This window comes from Cydia strobilella, chromosome 14, assembly GCF_947568885.1.
Source record: "Cydia strobilella chromosome 14, ilCydStro3.1, whole genome shotgun sequence".
NCBI classification, from domain to species: Eukaryota; Metazoa; Arthropoda; class Insecta; order Lepidoptera; family Tortricidae; genus Cydia; species Cydia strobilella.
This window is the reverse complement of record NC_086054.1, coordinates 11,637,308-11,658,262: the sequence shown is the minus strand read 5'-3', so window position 1 is coordinate 11,658,262 and position 20,955 is coordinate 11,637,308. Positions and strand designations below refer to the sequence as shown.

Sequence of the window (20,955 nt, the reverse complement as noted above, 5' to 3'; positions counted from 1 at the left end):
TCAATTAGTATGTTGTATGATAACGATGTTAAAGCAAGAAACAGCTTTTGCTGGAAGCATTTCGGCCAGTTAATTTTGGAAGAAAATTTCAAACGCAATAACATTTTTAGCGACCAAGTGTTTTGTAACCAGTGCCTGACGCAGTTAAAGGAAGAAAATGAGACCATCAGCTTTGGAATGTAAGTGAAGTTCTAATTGTACTATTGAATTGAATAATACAACAAAAGAATATCAGTTTATACCTACCTACGTACTTACGTAGCTACTCCATCTACGTAGCTACTCCATCTACTTATTTATCTGCGTAATGAAATGAAACTTATGAAACCAAAAACTACGTGTAATAACAGTAATACGTAAACTTAGTTATCTAGTTTTATCTTAATACATATATTTGTTTTATATACCAAACAACAATGAGAGGTGCCAAATTGTCCTTGTAAATAAGCACACTATTAGTACCTGCCTATGGTAAAATTATGATATTCAAATTGTCTCTGTTAACAAATCGTCAATGTTAAACGTTTATCCTGATAATTATGCATATTTATAAAATATGCATAACGTATTTTATCAATGAACACATGATCCATATTACCACATTTTTTTTAGGTGTAATGTAAGATGTAATTCACTCCAAAGCTTCGAGCAGGATGTAGTTGGCGCTCTTATTAAGCCGGCTCCGATAACAACAAACCACGTGAAATCTTAATAGATATTTGAAAAATATCATTTATCTATTTATAAAATTTGTTTGACTTACTCTTTTCTTAACAATATTAACACTGCACTGTGGCATTGCATTTGTACTTGTGTTTAAACTAAAACTTTGCTATCATGTTTTTAATACTCGTAATAATTTATCGTTTAAATTCTTGTTAAGGTTAAAAGCATGATTAATAAATTGATCAATTAACTAACTACACTAACACACATTTTATTATAAACTTCAATAGCATTTTTATTTGAAATATTTCGCGATTGATTAATTACCTACTGTTTGCTTGAGGATTGCGGGTTGTGTGCGAGTTTTAGCGGGTTGGGTCTGCTGTGGATTTTATGGTTTATTGTTTTAATGATTTTGGTTTGGTCGTGCTTACATGGCATGAGGTTCTTTCAAAATAATAACGTATTTTGCTTATTCCAGAGCTAAAATTAAATCTTACGCAAAAACTGTCAGTACAGGCAACCTTCTTAGACATCTGAGGGATGCCCACAATATAAGGGACGACAAAACTGAACCTTCAAAAAGACTGATTAACGACTTTTTCACAACTCTGCCACGACGCAGAATAGCATCTGCGGCGACGGCGACTGTATCGCATGGCGCACAATTGAAGGTCACAAGGAAGGACAAGTGGCTCCTTGCTAGAGATTTGTTATATATTTTATATATTAAATAAAACAGTTCTTGATAGTAAACACGTTTGTATTAATTATTAAAGATATAATTAAGTACAAGCTTAGCCGCCATGACTTAGCTGTCCAAGAGTATATATCCACAGATAGCATATCTGACATCCCCCTTCTTTACCTTATCTAAAAGTATTCTAAAATTAAATCAGGTAGAGTTATTAAGGTACATAATCACTCAGGTATCCAGGTTTCTTAATAGCTCTTCCTGACCGTGACCTTACATCATTATTATAATTATTTTCATTATTATAATTATTTTCATTAGGCACATCAGCATCACCTATATTCTCATTAATCCTTACAGGTTCATTTTCATTATTATCATTTACTTTGTTCAACACATTCTCATTCTCCTCTGTTTTAAAAGTTACATGTTTCCTAGCTAAACTATAATTTTCACCAGGTGACCCTCTGTACACATGATACCTATTTCTTTTAATTATAGAGCCTCCTGTGTCTATCAAATAATTTCTATAATTATCTTCATCTGAAACTATCCTTCCCTTAAGTTTTTTATTATCATTTTTATCATGAAAATACACATTCTGTCCTCTACTAAAATTATTAATGTTGCCTCTATTTTTCCTGTCATGATAATATTTATACATTTCTCTCTTTTTCTCAACTTTTTGTTTAACATCATTATAATTAACTTTTTTATATTTGTCTTTGGTAGGTAAGAAAGATGTTACTTGTCTTCCAATAAGCAACTCATTGGCAGAATCTAACTCCTGATCAATAGGTGTATTTCTGTATTCTAGTAAGGCCAAGTAAATATCTTTCTTTTCCTCTATACATTTTTTAAACATCTTTTTTATCGATTGTATTTGTCTTTCAATAAATCCATTAGATCTAGCATAATAGGGAGAGGAAGCTATATGTTTAAATTCCCATTCTCTACAAAATTCTTTAAATTGCCAACTTCTATATTGAGAACCATCATCAGTATACAATATTTTGGGTATGCCCCAACGTGCAAATACACTCTTTAATGCCCTTATATGACACTCTGAGCATTGATCCTTCAATTCAACAAGCTCAACATATTTTGTTAAATAAACTGCAATTAACATGTAAGTTTTATTGTTCATAAAAAACATATCGGCTCCTACTATGTCCCAAGGTTTATTACTCAATTCTCTTAACATTAGTGGTTCATGGGAGTGATTTCTTTGATATTTTAAACATAAATCACAATTTTGAATTAAATCCTCTAATTCTTTGATCATAAATGGCCAAAATAGCAAACCTCTGATTCTACTTTTACATTTCTCAATACCTAAGTGACTGTAATGAATCTTTCTAAGCATTTCCTTTCTTAATAACTTAGGTTCAACAACCGCAGTATTTTTGAAAATTAATCCGTCTGAAATATAGAGATCATCTTTTATGGAATGATAGTATTTTAATTGTAAAGGAATTTCCTTAGATGTTGGCCATGAACTTTGAATGTATTTTATTAGCAAACACAAATCCTGATCTTTTTGAGTTTCTATTTTTAATTTATCCCATGTTTCTTTACTTAAATTTATGCCTTGTTTCACTAAACATACATGCATTTCTACTTTTTCATCAAGTTCTTTATTACATATGGTGTCATTTACATAAGCTCTAGATAAAGCATCCGCTACTAATAGTTCTTTGCCAGGTCTATATTTAATTTCTATGTCATATCCTTGTAATTGAAGTCTTAGCCTTTGTAATCTTAATGGAGTCTCATTCATTGGTTTTTTAAAAATATGTTCTAACGGTTTATGGTCTGACTCTACATGTACATGTCTACCATAAATATATTGGTGGAATTTATGGCATCCATATACTACAGCTAAAAGTTCCTTTTCGATTTGAGCCCACGATCTTTGAGTTTCTGTTAAAGCTTTAGATGCATATGCTATAGGAGCATTATTCTGAAGTAGGACAGCACCTAGCCCTGTGCTACTGCTGTCGACAGATAGAGTTATCGGAGTGGTAATATCAAAGTATTTTAAAACTGGTTGCGAAGTTAACACTTGTTTAAGCTTTTCAAAATCATTTTTCTGTTTATCACCCCATACAAATTCAGAATCTTTTTTAAGTAGTTCCCTCAATGAATAAGTTACATCTGACAAATTAGGTACAAACTTTGCTACATATGTTACAATTCCTAATATTGTTTGCAATTGTTTTTTACTCTTGGGTTCCTCCATACTCACAATAGCTCTAACTTTCTCTGGATCAGGTCTAATACCGTCACCAGTCAAAATATGTCCTACATATTTCACTTCTGTTACCCCAAACTGACATTTATCTTTATTAAATTTAACACCCATTTTCTCTGCTGTTTCTAATACCATCTTTAATCTTTCATTATGTTGTTCGAGTGTTTTCCCCCATACTATAAGCTCATCAACATACTGTTCTACTCCTGTAATATCTTTGAAAATTTCTGCAAAATATTTACTGAATACTTCCGGAGCTGAATTCAAACCGAAGGGTAAGCGTTTGTAACAATATCTACCAAAGTTACCAGCATTAAATGTTGTATATAACTGACTGTCCTCACTTAATTTAATCATGTAAAATCCCTTTGATGCATCTAAGACACTAAAGTATTTAGCAGAAGGCATTTTGGCTACTAATTCCTCAAAAGTGCTCATTTTATACCGTTCTCTAATTATGTATTTATTTAAATTTTGAGGATCTAAGCAAATTCTTATATTACCACATGGTTTCTTTGTAACTACCATTGAATTTACCCATTCCGTTGGCTCACTAACTTTTCTTATAACACCTGCCTGCTCCAGTTTGTCCAGCTCAGTTTTAACTTTTCCTTCTAATTGAAATGGTATTTTCCGGGGTCGCTCAGCAATTGGTATATTATTGTCTTGTAATTTTATTTTGTATTCATATGGAAGTTCCCCTAGACCTGAAAACAAATTGTTATATTTTTGCACTATACTGTTTACATTTTCATTAACTATCTCTACAGGTATTACAACTCCTAGTCTCACTCCACTGTAATAGCTTAAGACACCTGTTCTACAACAATTTGTAACATACAAGGTTGTGAAACATTCCTTATCCTTATATTTTACTGTGCCTTTACATGTTCCTTCTATTTCTATTGCTGAACCATCAAAATTAGTCAGTCCCTCATCAGGTCGACACACTGTCAAATTCAATCTACGAGCAATATCAGAATTTATTATATCAACTTGTGAACCTGTATCAATTTTAAAAATAGTTTCTACATTGTTTAGTTTTAATTTCATATACCAGTCTTTTTTACTTACAGAGCCACAGTTTTTGTTTAGGCACATAGCCGCAAAATGGTTGTATTTGCCGCACTTCACACACTTCTTGTTGAATGCTGGGCACTTTGCATATCCGTGTTGTCTGCCACACTTGCCACAAGGTCGTCTGGTGTTCGCTTGACCCTGCTGTCTACCATACGAATGGTCCCTGGTGTGCGCTTGACCCTGCTGTCTGCTATATGACTGGTCTCTTGTTCTGCTCCTGGAGGGCTGCCTTTTATCACTAGAGTGCTCCTTTTTCATGGTTCTTCTTTGTCCCGCTCCCACTTCTATTCTTGCTACTTCATTTTTGTTCTTAATGTTGTCCATTTGAGCTTTTGTAGTTTCAGCCGCTCTGCTCATATTGATACATCTTTCCAAAGTCAAATCTGTTACACTGAGTAAGTCTTCCTTCAGTTCGTTGTCAATTAATCCTATTATAATCTGATCCCTAATTAGTCCATCTTTGAGTTTTTCGAAATTGCAATCTAAGCTAAGTTTTTTGAGTGCAGTCACGAAATCTTCTATGTTTTCACCTGTTTTTTGCTTCCTGTTGAAAAATATGTGTCTATTGTATGTTTCGTTACTCGGTGGACTACAGTGTTCTTCCAATTTTTTCAGTATTTCTTGATATGTCAGTTTCTCTTTATTTTCGATTGTGTTGTATACCACGAGGCCCTCATCACCCACGCTGTGTAGCAGGAGTGCACACTGCTGTTTTTCCGACAATCTTTCCGACGCACCACTCGCCTCAAAATAGAGTTGGAACTTTTGCTTCCAATCCTGGAAAGTCTGTTTAATATTGTTCCCTGTAAGACTCAGGGGCGCCGGCGGCCTCAACATGTCCATTTTTAGTTTTTGATAGAAAATGGCGTCCCATACAAGTTTTCTTTATTTGTCCCTGAAGTTTTTTATTTGACATACCGTTATATCCGCAGCGCCATGTTATATATTTTATATATTAAATAAAACAGTTCTTGATAGTAAACACGTTTGTATTAATTATTAAAGATATAATTAAGTACAAGCTTAGCCGCCATGACTTAGCTGTCCAAGAGTATATATCCACAGATAGCATATCTGACAAGATTTGTCCCTCTGGTTTTGTCGATCTTTAATGCCTTTCGATGCTGTATCTGATAAAGGCATGATAGATTTCTTTAAGGTACGTTAATTAATTTACGTAGTGTTTTTGTTCAAGATCATTATTTTCATTAATACTTACAGGGTCTAACATTTTGCTTATGACTTTTTAGAAATATGATATCATTGTGACAGACCAGGATTTGCCGTCAAGATATACTATAAGCCGGACTGCATTGGATGATGTCTATGAAATGATGCTGAAAAATGTTAAAGAACAAATAAAAGAATCTTCTCCCAAACATGTTTCGGTGACATTTGATCTATGGACAGATCGTTACAGACGTCTCAACTACATTACATTCACGCTACATTACTTAACTGCTGGTGTGTAAAACATGATTTTCACTAAATATATTGTACAGGAAAAGTTGTGTGCGTAAGCGTAATGTAAATTTTATTTTCATATTATAAGATTCGGAGGCAATGGACCTGTTTTGTATTATAAATTTAAAGTTCCAAACCTTTCTACGCTTAAACACATTTAAAACTTAAATAAACGTGCGTATTAAATTATTTTCTAGGTAATCTAGGTAATTTAGACCGATAGTGGGACCATATTTTTGACCTTAAAGTTATGATAATTCTAAAGAAGGAAAAGTGATGCTTATATGGCAGGGGACATGTTTTTAAGCATATTTGTAATTTAAGACGAAAAGTTAGAACGAGCGTTAGGTATAAATTAGGTATTTATATATTTTGATTGATGCTTTTTGAATATTGAATTAAAGTGCAAAGTTTAAGCTTCATCGTTTAAATTATGTATGACGCTTTAAACTGTTACATTTTTAGAAAAAAAATTAACGTGCTTCTTTGTCAAACTAAAATTAGCTTATTATTTTGTCGATATTGAATTAAAGTTTTAAAAATCCACAATAATATCTCTAAATTCTTAAGTTAATAGACAAAGCCGAAAAATTCGAAAAATATGATTGCTGCTTAAATTTTAATATGCGTTTTTTGTCCTGTAAGGTCCAATATTGAATTAAAGTCTATAAAGATAAGTTTCATACTATAAAATAATATATGCAACCATATTATGAAAAGTAAGAAATTTCTGTGTGTAGCTTCCATTGTTATAGCCAAATCTATTTAAAAAGGCGCGAAATTCATACATACGCCGCGCTGGTCCGTCAAGGTGCCGGCGCGGCACGCGGGAGCCTATCGTAGCATTCGTATCTATCTATACCTATAGGTACCTCGCCCGGTCGCCCCACCCCCCGCTCAACTTCGTAAGCGCTGCTTGTCTTTTCTTGTCATTCATTAGTTTGTTTACCGTGCACATAAATTAGATGCCGATATTACGTGAAATTAATGTAATTATGACTTCAAAATGAGTACAAAATGTTTGTTATGTGGACTGATTATTTGTAGTTACTTAGTGGTCCGAGAGCTGGTAGACATTTTGGAGTAGGTCCTTGAGGCAAGCTGAAAATTTGCCTGATACTTCTCCTATCATACCCTAACTCAGCACTGGAGGTCTGGCTGCAGGGTAGCGGGGCTAAATCAACCCTTATATTTTTTAAGATTTTTTTAGGGCTCCAAAAATGTTCGTGAGGCAATCTATAATTTTTACAGGTTGAAGTTAAGTATCTAAATAGTCACAAAAAAATAAGCTTGAACATTTGGTCGGGTCTTTGACCTTGCCAGAAGATCTAAAAAGTAACGTATGGCACTTACTCGTACGCAAAATTAAGTTTGTCTACTAAAGTAATTGTATGCATTACAGTTATTTTTGTAGTACAGTAAATTAAAGACGAGTAAATTAAAGACTAGGTAGGATGTACAGTCAGCAATACTATTTGCTTAGCACCGTTGCATACAAACTTCTTTACAGGGGTGGTATCTTTTCTCTGCAGCTGACTGTACAATGTGATTGTAACTATGACGATGGTGTATATTTATGATGTATGTTATTTATTGTGTTTTTTGTATGTTACTTAAGGGCTTCTATTAAGGGAACGAAAATTTGATTATTTTTGCGCTACAACGCACGGTTTAGGAGATACAGCCCTGTAAATATTTTTTCTGTTTTTATTTCTATTTTTTTTTATTTTATGTTTATTAAGGGTCCACTGCAGGCGAACGAAAATGTTTATTATTTTGCGCTACGGCACACGGTTTAGGAGATACAGAATTATAAAGATTTTTTGTTTTTTTTTTAAATATATTAATTAAGGGTTTCTTAGTGGAACGAAAATTTGATTATTTTTGCGCTCCGTCGCACGGTTTAGGAGATACAACCCTATAAAGATTTTTTCTTTGTTTTTCTTTTTAGTTTTTCATTGTGTTTTCTGTATGTTACTTAGCAGTTTCTCAAAGGGGAACGAAAATTAGACTATTTTTGCACTACAACCCACGGTTTAGGAGATACAGCCCTCTAAAAAAAAACATTCTTTTTTTTTTCTTTTCTTTTTAAATGTTAATTAAGTTGAACGAAAATTTTATTATTTTACGCTACGACGCTATTATTAAATTGTTAGATTTTGAAATTTTTATATTAAATATATCTACTTATATATAAATTTGAAGTTTGGTTATGGAATTATATATACAAAAAAAGAAATATAAGGCTGTATCTCCTAACCCGTCTGTCGTAGCGCAAAAATAATAAAATTTTCGTTCCCCTTTAAAAAACACTTTTAATATACAAAAAACACAATGAAACACAATAAGAAAAAAAAGAACTTTACACGGCTGTATCTCCTAAGCCGAGCGTCGTAGCGCAAAAACAATCAAATGTTCGTTCCACTTTAAGAAACCCTTAATTAATATTTAAAAAAAAAAACAAACAAAAAAAAAAACAAAAAAAAACTTTATAAGGCTGTATCTCCTGAACCGTGGGTCGTAGCGTAAAATATAAAATTTTCGTTAAACTTAATTAACATTTAAAAAGAAAAGAAAAAAAAAACAGAATTTTTTTTTTAGAGGGCTGTATCTCCTAAACCGTGCGTTATAGCGCAAAAATAATCTAATTTTCGTTCCCCTTTTAGAAACCCCTAAGTAACATGCAGAAAACACAATGAAAACTAAAAAGAAAAACAAAGAAAAAATCTTTATATGGTTGTATCTCCTAAACCGTGCGACGGAGCGCAAAAATAATCAAATTTTCGTTCCACTAAGAAACCCTTAATTGATATATTTAAAAAAAAAACAAAAAATCTTTATAAGGCTGTATGTCCTAAACCGTGCATCGTAGCGCAAAATAATAAAATTTTCGTTCCATTGCAGTGGACCCTTAGTTAACATTAAAAAAAAAAAAACAAAAAAAAAACAGAATAGTACATTTCGATGCTAGTGCGAAAAGTATGTCATTACTTCACGAGTACCGAGATATCTTGCCACGAGCCGCAGACGAGTGGCAAGAATCGGGGCGAGTGAAGAATTACATTTCCGCACGTGTATCGAACGACGTTTTTTTTAATACAGTTGCGAAAAAATAAGAAAAACAGTAAGGAATTCGAAACTTTTATATTATTAATTCTGTGACATCATTGACATTGACATTATGAAGAGGTGTTTTTTTAGCTGGGTGTTATTATTATTGAACCCACTTCAATGAAAGATTTTTTTTTAATGCATGTTCTATAAGACAATTGTACATATAAAACATTGTACTATTATTACCCAAATATCGTTAATTACGATTATTTGTGTATCGTACATTTATAAAAACAATATCGAATGTTGCCTTTGGAAATTTAAAGCAGAAATAAAAAACGCCTCTTCTTTGACAGGCGTTCCGTTCTATTCAGACAACTTATTAAGAACGGTTTTTCAATATTCAATATAAAAAAATAGACGTATTATAATGATGAAGAGGTAAGTAATAAAATATGAAATATGTATATTTTTCGTATTCTTACTTTAACAGTAGGTTTTTATGTTGATTACGACGTTTCGCGAACTAGTGCTTTTTACTTTTCCAATTTTTTTAAATTTATACTTGTTACAATTCACGACTACTTATTGATGAGTGTTAATATAGTTTCCTTTAAACGTCGTAATTAACATAAAAATCTACTGTTAATGTAAGAATACGAAAAATATGCATATTTCATATTTTATTACTTACTTCTTCATCATTATAAGTATTATAACACGTTTATTTTTTAACGTTGAAAAACCGTTCTTAATAAGTTGTCTGAATGGAACGGAACGCCTGTCAAAGAAGAGGCGTTTTTTCTTACTGCAAGAATGTTTTAAGTTTCCAAAGGCAACATTCGATATTGTTTTTATAAATATACGATATTCAAATAATCGTTAATAACGATATTTAGGTAATAATAGTACAATGTTTTATATTTGTAAAACAATACAATGTCTACAATGTTGTATGAAGTGGGTTCAATAATAATAACAAAATCCATTCTAGTCGAATAAAAGTTAAAAAAACACCTCTTCATAATGTCAATGTCAATAATGTCACAGAATTAATAATATAAAAGTTTCGAATTCCTTACTTGTTGTTTTTCTTATTTTTTCGCAACTGTATTAAAAAACGTCGTTCGATACACGTGCGGAAATGTCATTCTTCACTCGCCCCGATATCAAGATATCTCGGTACTCGTGAGGTAATGACATACTTTCCGCACTAGCATCGAAATGTACTATTACAGGGCTGTATCTCGTAAACCGTGCGTTGTAGCGCAAAACTAATCAAATTTTCGTTCCCCTTTAAGAAACCCGTAAGTAACATTCAAAAAACATAATCGAACAACAAAGAAGAAAACAAAAAATTAAAAAAAATCTTTATAGGGTTGTATCTCCTAAACCGTGCGTTGTAGCGCAAAAATAATCTAATTTTCGTCCCCCTTTGAAAAGCCCCTAAGTAACATACAAAACACACAATGAAAAACTAAAAAGAAATTATAGGGTTGTTGCATCTCCTAAACCGTGCGTCGGAACGAAGAGCAAAAATAATTAAATTTTCGTTCCACTTTAATAATATTTAAAAATTAATATTTAATATTTAAAAGATACAAACATTTCTTTTTTGTTTTTCATTGTATTTTTTGAATGTTACTTACGGGTTTCTCAAACGGGAACGAAAATTAGATTATTTTTGCGCTACAACGCACGGTTTAGGAGATACAGCCCTGTAAAGATATTTTTCTGTTTTTTTTTCTTTTTTTTAATGTTAACTAAGGGTCCACTGCAATGGAACGAAAATTTTATTATTTTGCGCTACGATGCACGGTTTAGGAGATACAGCCTTATAATAGTTATTTACGATACAAGGGCGGAAAAGAGGAAATTTGAAACGAGTGGCGATAAATTAAAACACGACCGCAGGGAGTGTTTTAAATCGACACGAGTTGCGAATTACCTATTCGCACGTGTATCGTACAACGTTTTACAGTACATATGGCCCTTTAAACTTTCGACATATGCACGAAAAGTGCTATTTGACGCACTAGTGCGAGAAAGTAGCACCATATGTACTGTAAAGATTTTTTTTAAATATAAATTAAGGGTTTCTTAAAGTGGAATGAAATTTTGATTATTTTTGCGCTACGACGCACGGTTTAGGATCTACAGCCGTGTAAATATTTCTTTCGTTTTTTTTTTGTTTTTTCTCATATTAAAAAAGGGTTTCTTAGAGGGGAACGAACATTTTACTTTTTTTGCGCTCCGACGCACGGTTTAGGAGATACAGCCCTATAAAAAGATTGTTTTCTTTGTTTTTTCTTTTATGTTTTCGTTGTTTTTTGTATGTTACTTAGGGGCTTCTGATAGGGGAACGAAAATTTGATTATTTTTGCGCTATAACGAACGGTTTAGGAGATACAGCCCTGTAAATATTTTTTCTGTTTTTTTTTTGTTTTTTTTAAATGTTTATTAAGGGTCCACTGCAGGCGGACGAAAATGTTATTATTTTGCGCTACGGCGCACGGTTTAGGAGATTCAGCCTTATAAAGATTTTTTGTGTTTTTTTATACCTATATTAATTAAGGGTTTCTTAAAATGGAAAGAAAATTTGATTATTTTTGCGCTCCGTCGCACGGTTTAGGAGATTCAACCCTATAAAGATTTTTTCTTTGTTTTTTTCTTTTTTGTTTTTCATTGTGTTTTTTGTATGTTACTTAGGGGTTTCTCAAAGGGGAACGAAAACTAGATTATTTTTACTCTACAACGCACGGTTTAGATTTTTTTTTTCTTCTTTTTTCTTTTTTTTAATGTTAATGAAGGGTCCACTGCAGTTGAACGAAAATTTTATTATTTTGCGCTACGACACACGGTTCAGGAGATACAGCCTTATAAAGATTTTTTCGGATTTTTTTGTTTTTTTTTTTAAATATTAATTGAGGGTTTCTTAAAGTGGAACGAAAATTTGATGATTGTTTTTGTCCTGCGACGCGCGGTTTAGGAGATACAGCCGTGTAAAGATATTTTTTTCTTTTTGTGTTTCATTGTACGACCGGTCTGGCCTAGTGGGTGACCCTGCCTGTGAAGCCGATGGTCCTGGGTTCGAATCCCGGTAAGGGCATTTATTTGTGTGATGAACACAGATATTTGTTCCTGAGTCATGGGTGTTTTCTATGTAATTATGTATTTGTATATTATATATATCGTTGTCTGAGTACCCATAACACAAGCCTTCTTGAGCTTACTGTGGGACTTAGTCAATCTGTGTAAGAATGTCCTATAATATTTATTTATTTATTGTGTTTTTTATATATTAAGTGTTATTTAAAGGGGAACGAACAATTTATTATTTTTGCGCTGCGACGGACGGTTTAGGAGATACAGCCCTATTTTTTTTTGTTTATTGTTGTGTTTTTTTGTATGTTATATAATATAAAATTCCATAACCAAAATTCAAATTTTTTTATATAAGTAGATATACTCAATATAAAAATTTCAAAATCTAACATAACTTTTAATAGAAATATCCTCATATATCATAAATATACACCATCCTCATAGTTACAATCACATTGTACAGTCAGCTGCAGAGAAAAGATACCACCCCTGTATAGAAGTTTGTATGCAAAGGTGCTAAGCGAATAGTATTGCTGACTGTACATCCTACCTAGTGGTCTTTAATTTACTGTACTACAAAAATAACTTTGTAATGCATACACTTTGTTTAGTAGACAAACATAATTTTGCGTGCAAAAATAACTGCAATGCATACACTTTGTATAGTAGAGAAACTTAATTTTGCGTGCAAAGATAACTTTGTAATGCATACAATTTGTATAGTAAACAAACTTAATTTTGCGTGCAAGTAAGTGCCATACTTTTTAGATCGCCTGGCAAGGTTAAAGATACGACACGACCAAATGTTCTGGTTTATTACTTTTATGACCATTTAGATACTTAATTTTAACCTGTAAAAAAGAATTACTCAAATCGGACCACGGGTATCGGAGTAATCGGTGAACATACATAAAAAAAAATAGCCACAACCGAATACAGAACCTCCTCCTTCTATGAAATTGAAGTCGGTTAAAAATTACAGATTGATTTTAGAACATTTTTTGAATTTTGGGAAAAAATTTTTGCACGCGTCTGGCAAGGTTAGGTTACCCGCTAGCCCGTTGATCTATATATCAATACCGTTTGATCGCTGCCTCGGCGGCGCACAGCGCGGCGCGCGCGAACATGCCGCGCGTTTGAAATGTAACGTAAATATAAGCACGGAATGCATACGTATCAGTATTTAGTGACGCACTGATTTTATATTTCTAATCTTTTGTGTGGGAACTAAGATCATTGTCATGACCGTTTAATATTAACTCTACAAACTTTAATTCAATATTGGCTATACTGCTTAACCAGAATTCAATATCTAGAGAAGCACATTGTCTACATTTCTAATTTTTTACAGGTATAATAAGCTGATCCATAATATCGTAATTTTGCAATATCAGCTACTCTAATTATTTATTTACAAAATAATTCATGTTTTTAAGTTCACCAGAAAGCACATGTTCCAGATTTCTAAAAACCGAATATTGTGTATAAATTAAAGTGGTATTAAATATGTTAAAGTTTTTTGTAACTTTAATTTTATATTTACAAAGTTATTAGCAAAAATTTAAATATTTCAATATATCCGAACGCTCACCCTAAAAATTTCTAACTTTTTACGAAAGTCTTATTTAACATGCTAACAATGACATATCGAAAAAGAAGAAACTTTAATATTATCAAAACCCATTTTTGTTCCACCGCTGGTCTAAATTGTAAAGTTTTATTATTCTTTTTCAGATTTCGAGCTGAAATCCTTTACATTAAATACTAAGCTAGCTCAAGGCAAGAAAACTGGTGAAATGATTTTGGAGATGCTTAACAAAACGGTGGCGGAATTCGGTTTGTGCGATAAAACCCTTCATGTCGTTACTGACGCCGGATCTAATGTGAAGCGAGCTATCGCACTGGGTAACTTGGATGGCCATTTGTGTTTGGGACATGGGTTACACAACCTTGTAATAGTAGACGGGATAAAACGCGTCCCAGAAGTTGATGCTGTGGTTACCAAGTGTAAAAAAATTGTCAAAAGCATCAGGTATCGTTTGCCGGACCTAGAGATAGAGGTGGAGACAGAACAACGTAAATTTCTGCAAGAAATAGATAGCGTTGGTGAAGATATTGAATTTGACGAGAATGAGCCTATGGTTGACGAAGACTTATCATCACCAACACGCGAAGACTGTAGTGCCGAAACTACTGTCTCCTTCAACAATGAGTTCGGTGAGGTAAACCATGTGCCGACCGTAAAAACGTCGACACCTACACGTTGGCATAGTGTTTTGGCCATGCTTGAGAGTTTGGCTCATTTCTGCAATCGAGGTCCGATAAACGAAATGCTGACGAAAATCGGACAGGGAGAACTAAAACTTATTCAAGCAGTGGAACATTATAGAGGGCATGATACGGTTTTTGAAAAAATTTCGTGAGGCTGTCGAAGTCCTGTCTGCACAAAAGACCGCCTCTATAAATTTAGCACTTGTATTCAGGACAGAATTAAAGCACGTACTCGATGATGTATCTGCTGAAGATGAAACACGAATTATCGTGTCTTTAAAAAATAATATGTTATCTAACATAGATAAGAGATTCCCTCTGACTGAAAATATTGTTTGCGCAGCACTTCTAGACTCTAGATTTTCTGGTCTTAAGGAAATTGACGCTTTCCTCGAAAAAGAGCACACCACGCGTGCAGTTTTTCTTTCGGAAATGATCAAGCGATTTGTCGACCCTACTGACATAGCTACACCAGATCCAGTCACAATGCCAAGTACTTTAAAGACCGATACAACTTCCAGCCTTTTGAATAAACTGTCATTATAACACAGCAGTTTCAGTTACGATGAGTCCACAGATCCCGCTTTTCAGGAGTGCTGGAAATATCTGGCTACTGCGGTTCCTAAAGAACTAGTGGAGCAGTTAAATGGTGATTTGTTAGCGTTTTGGCGTGAAAAACGTCATTCTCTTCCTTGGATCGCTGCACTAGCCAGAGCTGTACTGGCAACACCTGCCACCAGTACGCCCAGTGAACGGGTGTTTTCAGTGGCAGGATTGATTCTCAACGCTAAACGATCGCGATTAGACCCAGTGCGAGTAAATAAAATCATCTTCATACACGATAATTATGAGACCTGTCAAAAAGCATGTAATTTATAATACGCATATAGGATGTGCAACTTGTGTAGCTTGCCTGACTTTCTTGATGGCCTAGTATTTAGCAGTTTAGGTTATAAGATGAACAATAACGATTGCATTATGTTATGTTGTTTTTATAAATATAGTAAAAAAGCTAAAAACTCCACTTTGTTTTTAATAAGAACCAGCGAACAACACCCGACGACCTTGACGCCGGCGTGGTCCAGCCACGCCGCGAAAAATTTGCGGCGCGCCGCCGCCGCGAATTTTTATGGCGGCGCACACGTCTAAATTGTCAGGTAAGATTTTAATGGCTCGCCTATTATTATTATTATAACGTATATCACAACAGCACTTTAACGCGCATAAAAAACAATAAGAAAACCTCAAAATGAAATGTGGTACCTAATTTAAATGTATGTACCTCTGTCCCGATCCCGATTATTCCTGGAGTCCCTTCTATTTCCTGGTCCTCCCTCATGGCTAGGTCTGGATGTTCCCGGGGCAGGCGTGTCATCTTCAATCACCTGCACCTCGCTCGATTCCACGCTCGGGTCCTGAACGTCTTGCTGAGAGGCGCTCTGCATACCTTCTGGCAGCATAGGTCCAATTTGAGGCCCAGGCGGCATACCACCCATGTTATTCGGTATATCCATCATGTTTTGCAACATAGGTGGAGGCAACAATGGCGGATGTGGATGCATTTGCACCATTGGCTGTCCCATCATGTTAGGGGGCATTGGGAATTGCTCATTTCCCCATGGATTCATTTTTAAAGATTTTTTTGTCACTAACGTTAATTGACACAAATAAGACACAGGACAAAGATAAAAGCTCCAAACTACAACTCAATTTATCTTAGAATTCAGAATAATTAAAGCTGAATAATAATATTTGGATAAAACAACATTTACAACATTACAGCACTGCAGCGTAGTTTTTTTTTTTTTTTTACAGAACAAAGAACTGCAAAGAACAAGACAATCAAAAGACAATACAGCACATATTTTTCCCTTAAGCTAGGCTTAGACGCAAACTACTTGGCTGACTTGGCATCATTTGGCGTTAGAGGGCCTACCGCAAACCACCTACAACGTCTTGCCTCTCTGTCGCACTTACGTACAAATTTACAAGTGCGACAGAAAAGCAACACATCGAACGTGGTTTGCGGTAGGCTCCCAAGTGTGTTGATGAATCGCAACAGCTGTATAGCCCTCTAAACTAAATAATAAGAAAAGAAAAAAATAGACGTTTACAGTTTAGTCTACGGTCCTTAGTCGTCGGATGAGTTCATTATATTTTTATTAAATAAATATTAGCGAATTGGACACTTTTGGAAAAAGTAGGCAGAACATTCGAAATTTGTATCGTTTATCTATTTTATCACATATTTTTTGTGAACCTTTGAATCAGTAATTGACTAAATGTGAAAATTGCATTGTGTGGTAAATGTCAAAATTTCAGTCAGTGAAATCGTGCTAATCATCGAGATTCGAGATCATAGTTGAAAATCCGTGATGTACTTATATTTGAAAACATATGGTATTAGTGAACTGAGTGTTATATTTAGCAGTTTATCATAGTCGAGCTGTTGGCTGCACATTGGAGAGCGCAGGTGGATGAAACAATTTTGAGAAAGTGAAGGTGAGACATATTTTCTTTTGTTGTGGTTCCAATTGAATTATATCCAGTCGCGCGTGTAATCGGCGCGGCTATGTAGTTATTTATTTTCTTTAGATAAATCTAAGGTTTCACTCTTGTTGGTGTTTTACGAATACGGAACATTTATAGCCGTTCAGCTTCTTAATGTGAACTGGAATTATCTAGAAATTCTCAGAATAAGTACCCGAAGATATAATGATTTCACGTAAGTAACGATTGACACTTAGTTATTTTATTGATTGTTCATATAAGAGGCTGAGAAAATCACAGTTTGATCTGCTAGTTTTGACATCATTATTTATCCATCTATTAACTTAAAATGCTGATATAATCCTGAACATTTTGTAGTAAAGTAATTATTTACTTATTTTGAGGCTAATAAATCCATTTTCCATCTCTATATTGACATTACATTAACAGCTGATCATTTTTTGACACTCAATAACACGATACAATTACACTTGAAAAAAAAACAGGAAATATCATCAAAATTATCTAAAAATAAAGACATTACAAACAAATTATAATTTCTTTGTCTTTATTTTTAGATAACTATGTTTTCAAAGCAACAGTGTAACCAGCTCAGTGTTACGCTTCAAGAGTAGTTCATAGAAAAATCCAGTGAACCAGTGTAGGGTGAAATGCCCGGGGGTCTACCACAGGCACAGAAATTCAAGTTTTCGTTTGAGAATGAGTTTTGAGAGGCAAATAGACAAACAACCAATCAAAGTGGTTTGTGGTTAAAGTTGTGATATTAAACTGCTCTCACAAAACAACATAGATCCACTCGAAACATTTATCACCAAGACTACAACACATTTATAAAAATGCTGAAATCCTTCCAACCACCATGTATGTGCAAAATAATACTTTGTTATAACTTGATGACCCTGCTTGACTTCCTGTTATAGCTAGACGTACATATTTGCCAGACACAAAAGGCCAGCAGTGCCATGCTTTATAAGATAAGTATTTATGTTGCATTGTAAAATAAGTTGATTTATTTATTAAAAATAATAAACTGACAAAATGTGATACAATAAATCTTATATTAAAGGGAGAAGAGGGAGAGTTGTTATTTTATGTACACCTACTTAATAACTTTTTTTTCTTGCATTCTATTAGCTTTAAAATATATTATAACTAAATAAGTCCCTTTGGGACCCTCTTTCTTTCCAATTGGTATGATTTGAGAGTGAGGTGTAGCTTTTCTAATACAAAATTTGCATCTGAGGCCTGGAACTCCAAATGACTTAGAATATGCAGAATACCGCGTGCTACGCTACGAGCAAGCAACACATTTCTCTCGCGAGCTTAATGCTATTCAAAATAACAAACTAAATCCTAGTAAATCAGTTTTAAAACTGCATCCATTTATTGACGACCATGGTCTCCTAAGAGTAGGAGGTAGACTCACTCATTCTCAATTAGGTTTCGATCAAAAACATCAAATACTATTGTCTGCAAAAAGTAGAATAGTATCGCTTTTAGTAGATTATTATCACTCGTCGAACCTGCACACTGGTCCCCTGGGGTTCCCTGGAACTGAAAAGTTTACTATTAATTTTATTACTTGAAAACTTAGGTCTTATTTGTACTCACAAATCTTATAAATGTATGTATTTTATTTATTTATTTAACTTTACTATGTTTAGAAGACATCAGCTGAGCCACCTTCCCTTTCAATTAGTTTGTAAGCATTATCGTGTACTTTTATTATGTACCTATGTTACAACTTCTTGAATAAACGTCTTTTATTATTATTATTATTAAGTTTTGGAATTAAATAAATAACGAATGTAAATAATGATGGGGTGTGAATGGGGCACTGAACGCTTTTATGATTTATGAACAGCCAGAAGGTTGGCTGTGCATAGAGGGGTGTTGGTGCCTACTAGGGTTTGCTCCCGGTACTGAGTTTGTATGGCGAGAACCGGGAGTTCCTGGGATTTCCCGGTTCTCGCCATACAAACTCAGTACCGGGAGCAATCCCTAGTGCCTACACTTATGATCTTCAACCTGAGATGGAAAGTTGTAATTCCAAAGTCCCTACTTAGTCGGTAGGCTTTCTCTTTACGTCACCAAACCAATACAGCCATTAGATGTCGAATCACGCTCAGGGTAAGATCACATGGCCACTACTATAAACAGAGATCGGCGGGGGTGACCCATTTGCCTTATAATATACTACGTGAGGCATGTCAAATTATAAGGTATCAATTTTTTTTTATATTAAAAATAATCGTATATTATATGTGTTACTTATTTATTTTCTAATAGACTAGTGTGTTTTTAATCAGAACAGTAAGTCAATAGGTTCTTTCAAATTTTAATTTTCTTATATTACTATGCACAAATTTTTATTACAGAATCCTTTATTAATACCTTTCTGTCTTACTTTTAAAAATAAAGTTATCACTATATTCATATCACATGCCACAATTGTGTGTGTTTGCAAGCAATAAAATATTATAACATTTATAACAAAACAAAAGACTTGAGCTTGTGTGTGATCGTGAGTTAAAATATTATCATAATGGCATGCTGATAACAATGCTATTAAACAGATAACTCAACAAGTAGTGCTACTTAATTTTGTATCTATAGGAGTGCCGGATTAAGCCTGTAGCATATTCTATCATGGGGCCCATGGATTGTTTTAATTTTATCGGACGCAGTGAATGAAGTGAAACAGGTTATTTACGACCACAATGCTTAGGTGCGCATTTGCTACTTTCGCCACGTGGCTAATCCGCCACTGATCTATACGCGTGGTATGTCTGTGATACTATTTTCATAACACTACTTTCATTATCATACCAGCCAAGTCTCTAGCTGGACAAAGGATTACTACATCAACAAGTCATGTATTGCCCTCATCAGAGAATTTGAAATAGAGGCGGATTGTCAAAGTAAATTATGTAGCTACAGTAAATTTACTGCCATCTTTTGACAGAAGATTTAAACTGTTAGAACGCCATTTGACTTTGCTCCTTATTCTTTAACGGATATGTGTTAATTTCTTAAATATCAAAAAGAAACACCATCTACTCGCACTAGTCCAAAGGTATGGTGCAATCTTTTCGAACAATGGCGCCATATCTTTGGCCTTCTGTCGAGTAGATGGCGTTACTTTTTGATATTTAACAGATTTAATACATATCAGTGAAAAGAATCAGTGAGAATAAGGATCAAAGTCAAATGGTGTGCTAAAAGCTGTCGAAAGATGGCAGTAAATGTACTGTGTACGGTGGCTACGTTGTATATACTATGTCTATGGTGGCTACATAATTTACCATGACAGTAACTCTCTATACACTCTATTCTGTCTGCCCTCATGGAACAGTTATTTGCAATCTTTATCTTACCCTTTTGACTGCCGAAGACGTCCATAGATGCGCAATATTTCCAAAAAGGTTTACCATGACGCGCTATAGATATAAGTGTGGCTTTCAAAGGGTTAACTGCTGCTATGAGTGTAGAAAAGTTAGAATTAGGCCAAGCTGCATGGCATTTACAATGACAAAGTAAGGCAATGTCATCATTAATGTCAATGTTCTGAAACGTTTATAAAGACGCAACCTCACTTTGTTCTGTTGAAGTCGGTGCAAAGATAGATTAGACAAACTACTGGAGCATTCCACGGGCTGTCCCGTGCAGTCGCATTTTATTTGCTGTGTTGCGACTTTCCCGGCATTTAAAGCAGGCGATTATTTTTCTGTGCATATTTTTGACCATTTGTCATAAAAAAGGAAACTTATAGGTTTTCGCGGGCTTGGTTTCCGCAACTCGACGTCATATTATTGCGCCTATTTTGCGTTATGGGTTGTCGGCACTACTCTTACTA

At 34.1% G+C, this 20,955-nt stretch overlaps 2 protein-coding genes across 2 annotated transcripts in view; one reads left to right on the top strand and one right to left on the bottom strand.

The window, feature by feature from the left end:
- LOC134747215 (ecto-NOX disulfide-thiol exchanger 2-like) overlaps window positions 1–16,334 on the bottom strand; it is a 32,009-nt gene extending 15,675 nt beyond the window's left edge. The window contains exon 1 of the mRNA XM_063681813.1: window positions 15,871–16,334. Coding sequence (XP_063537883.1) covers window positions 15,871–16,216 — 346 coding nt within the window. The 5' untranslated portion in view covers window positions 16,217–16,334. The remainder of the gene's footprint in view (window positions 1–15,870) is intronic.
- Window positions 16,335–16,807: 473 nt separating this feature from the next.
- The window catches only part of LOC134747214 (E3 ubiquitin-protein ligase UBR1), a 49,103-nt gene continuing 44,955 nt past the window's right edge, over window positions 16,808–20,955 (top strand). The window contains exon 1 of the mRNA XM_063681812.1: window positions 16,808–17,090. The gene's annotated coding sequence lies outside the window, so the exon portion shown is untranslated. The remainder of the gene's footprint in view (window positions 17,091–20,955) is intronic.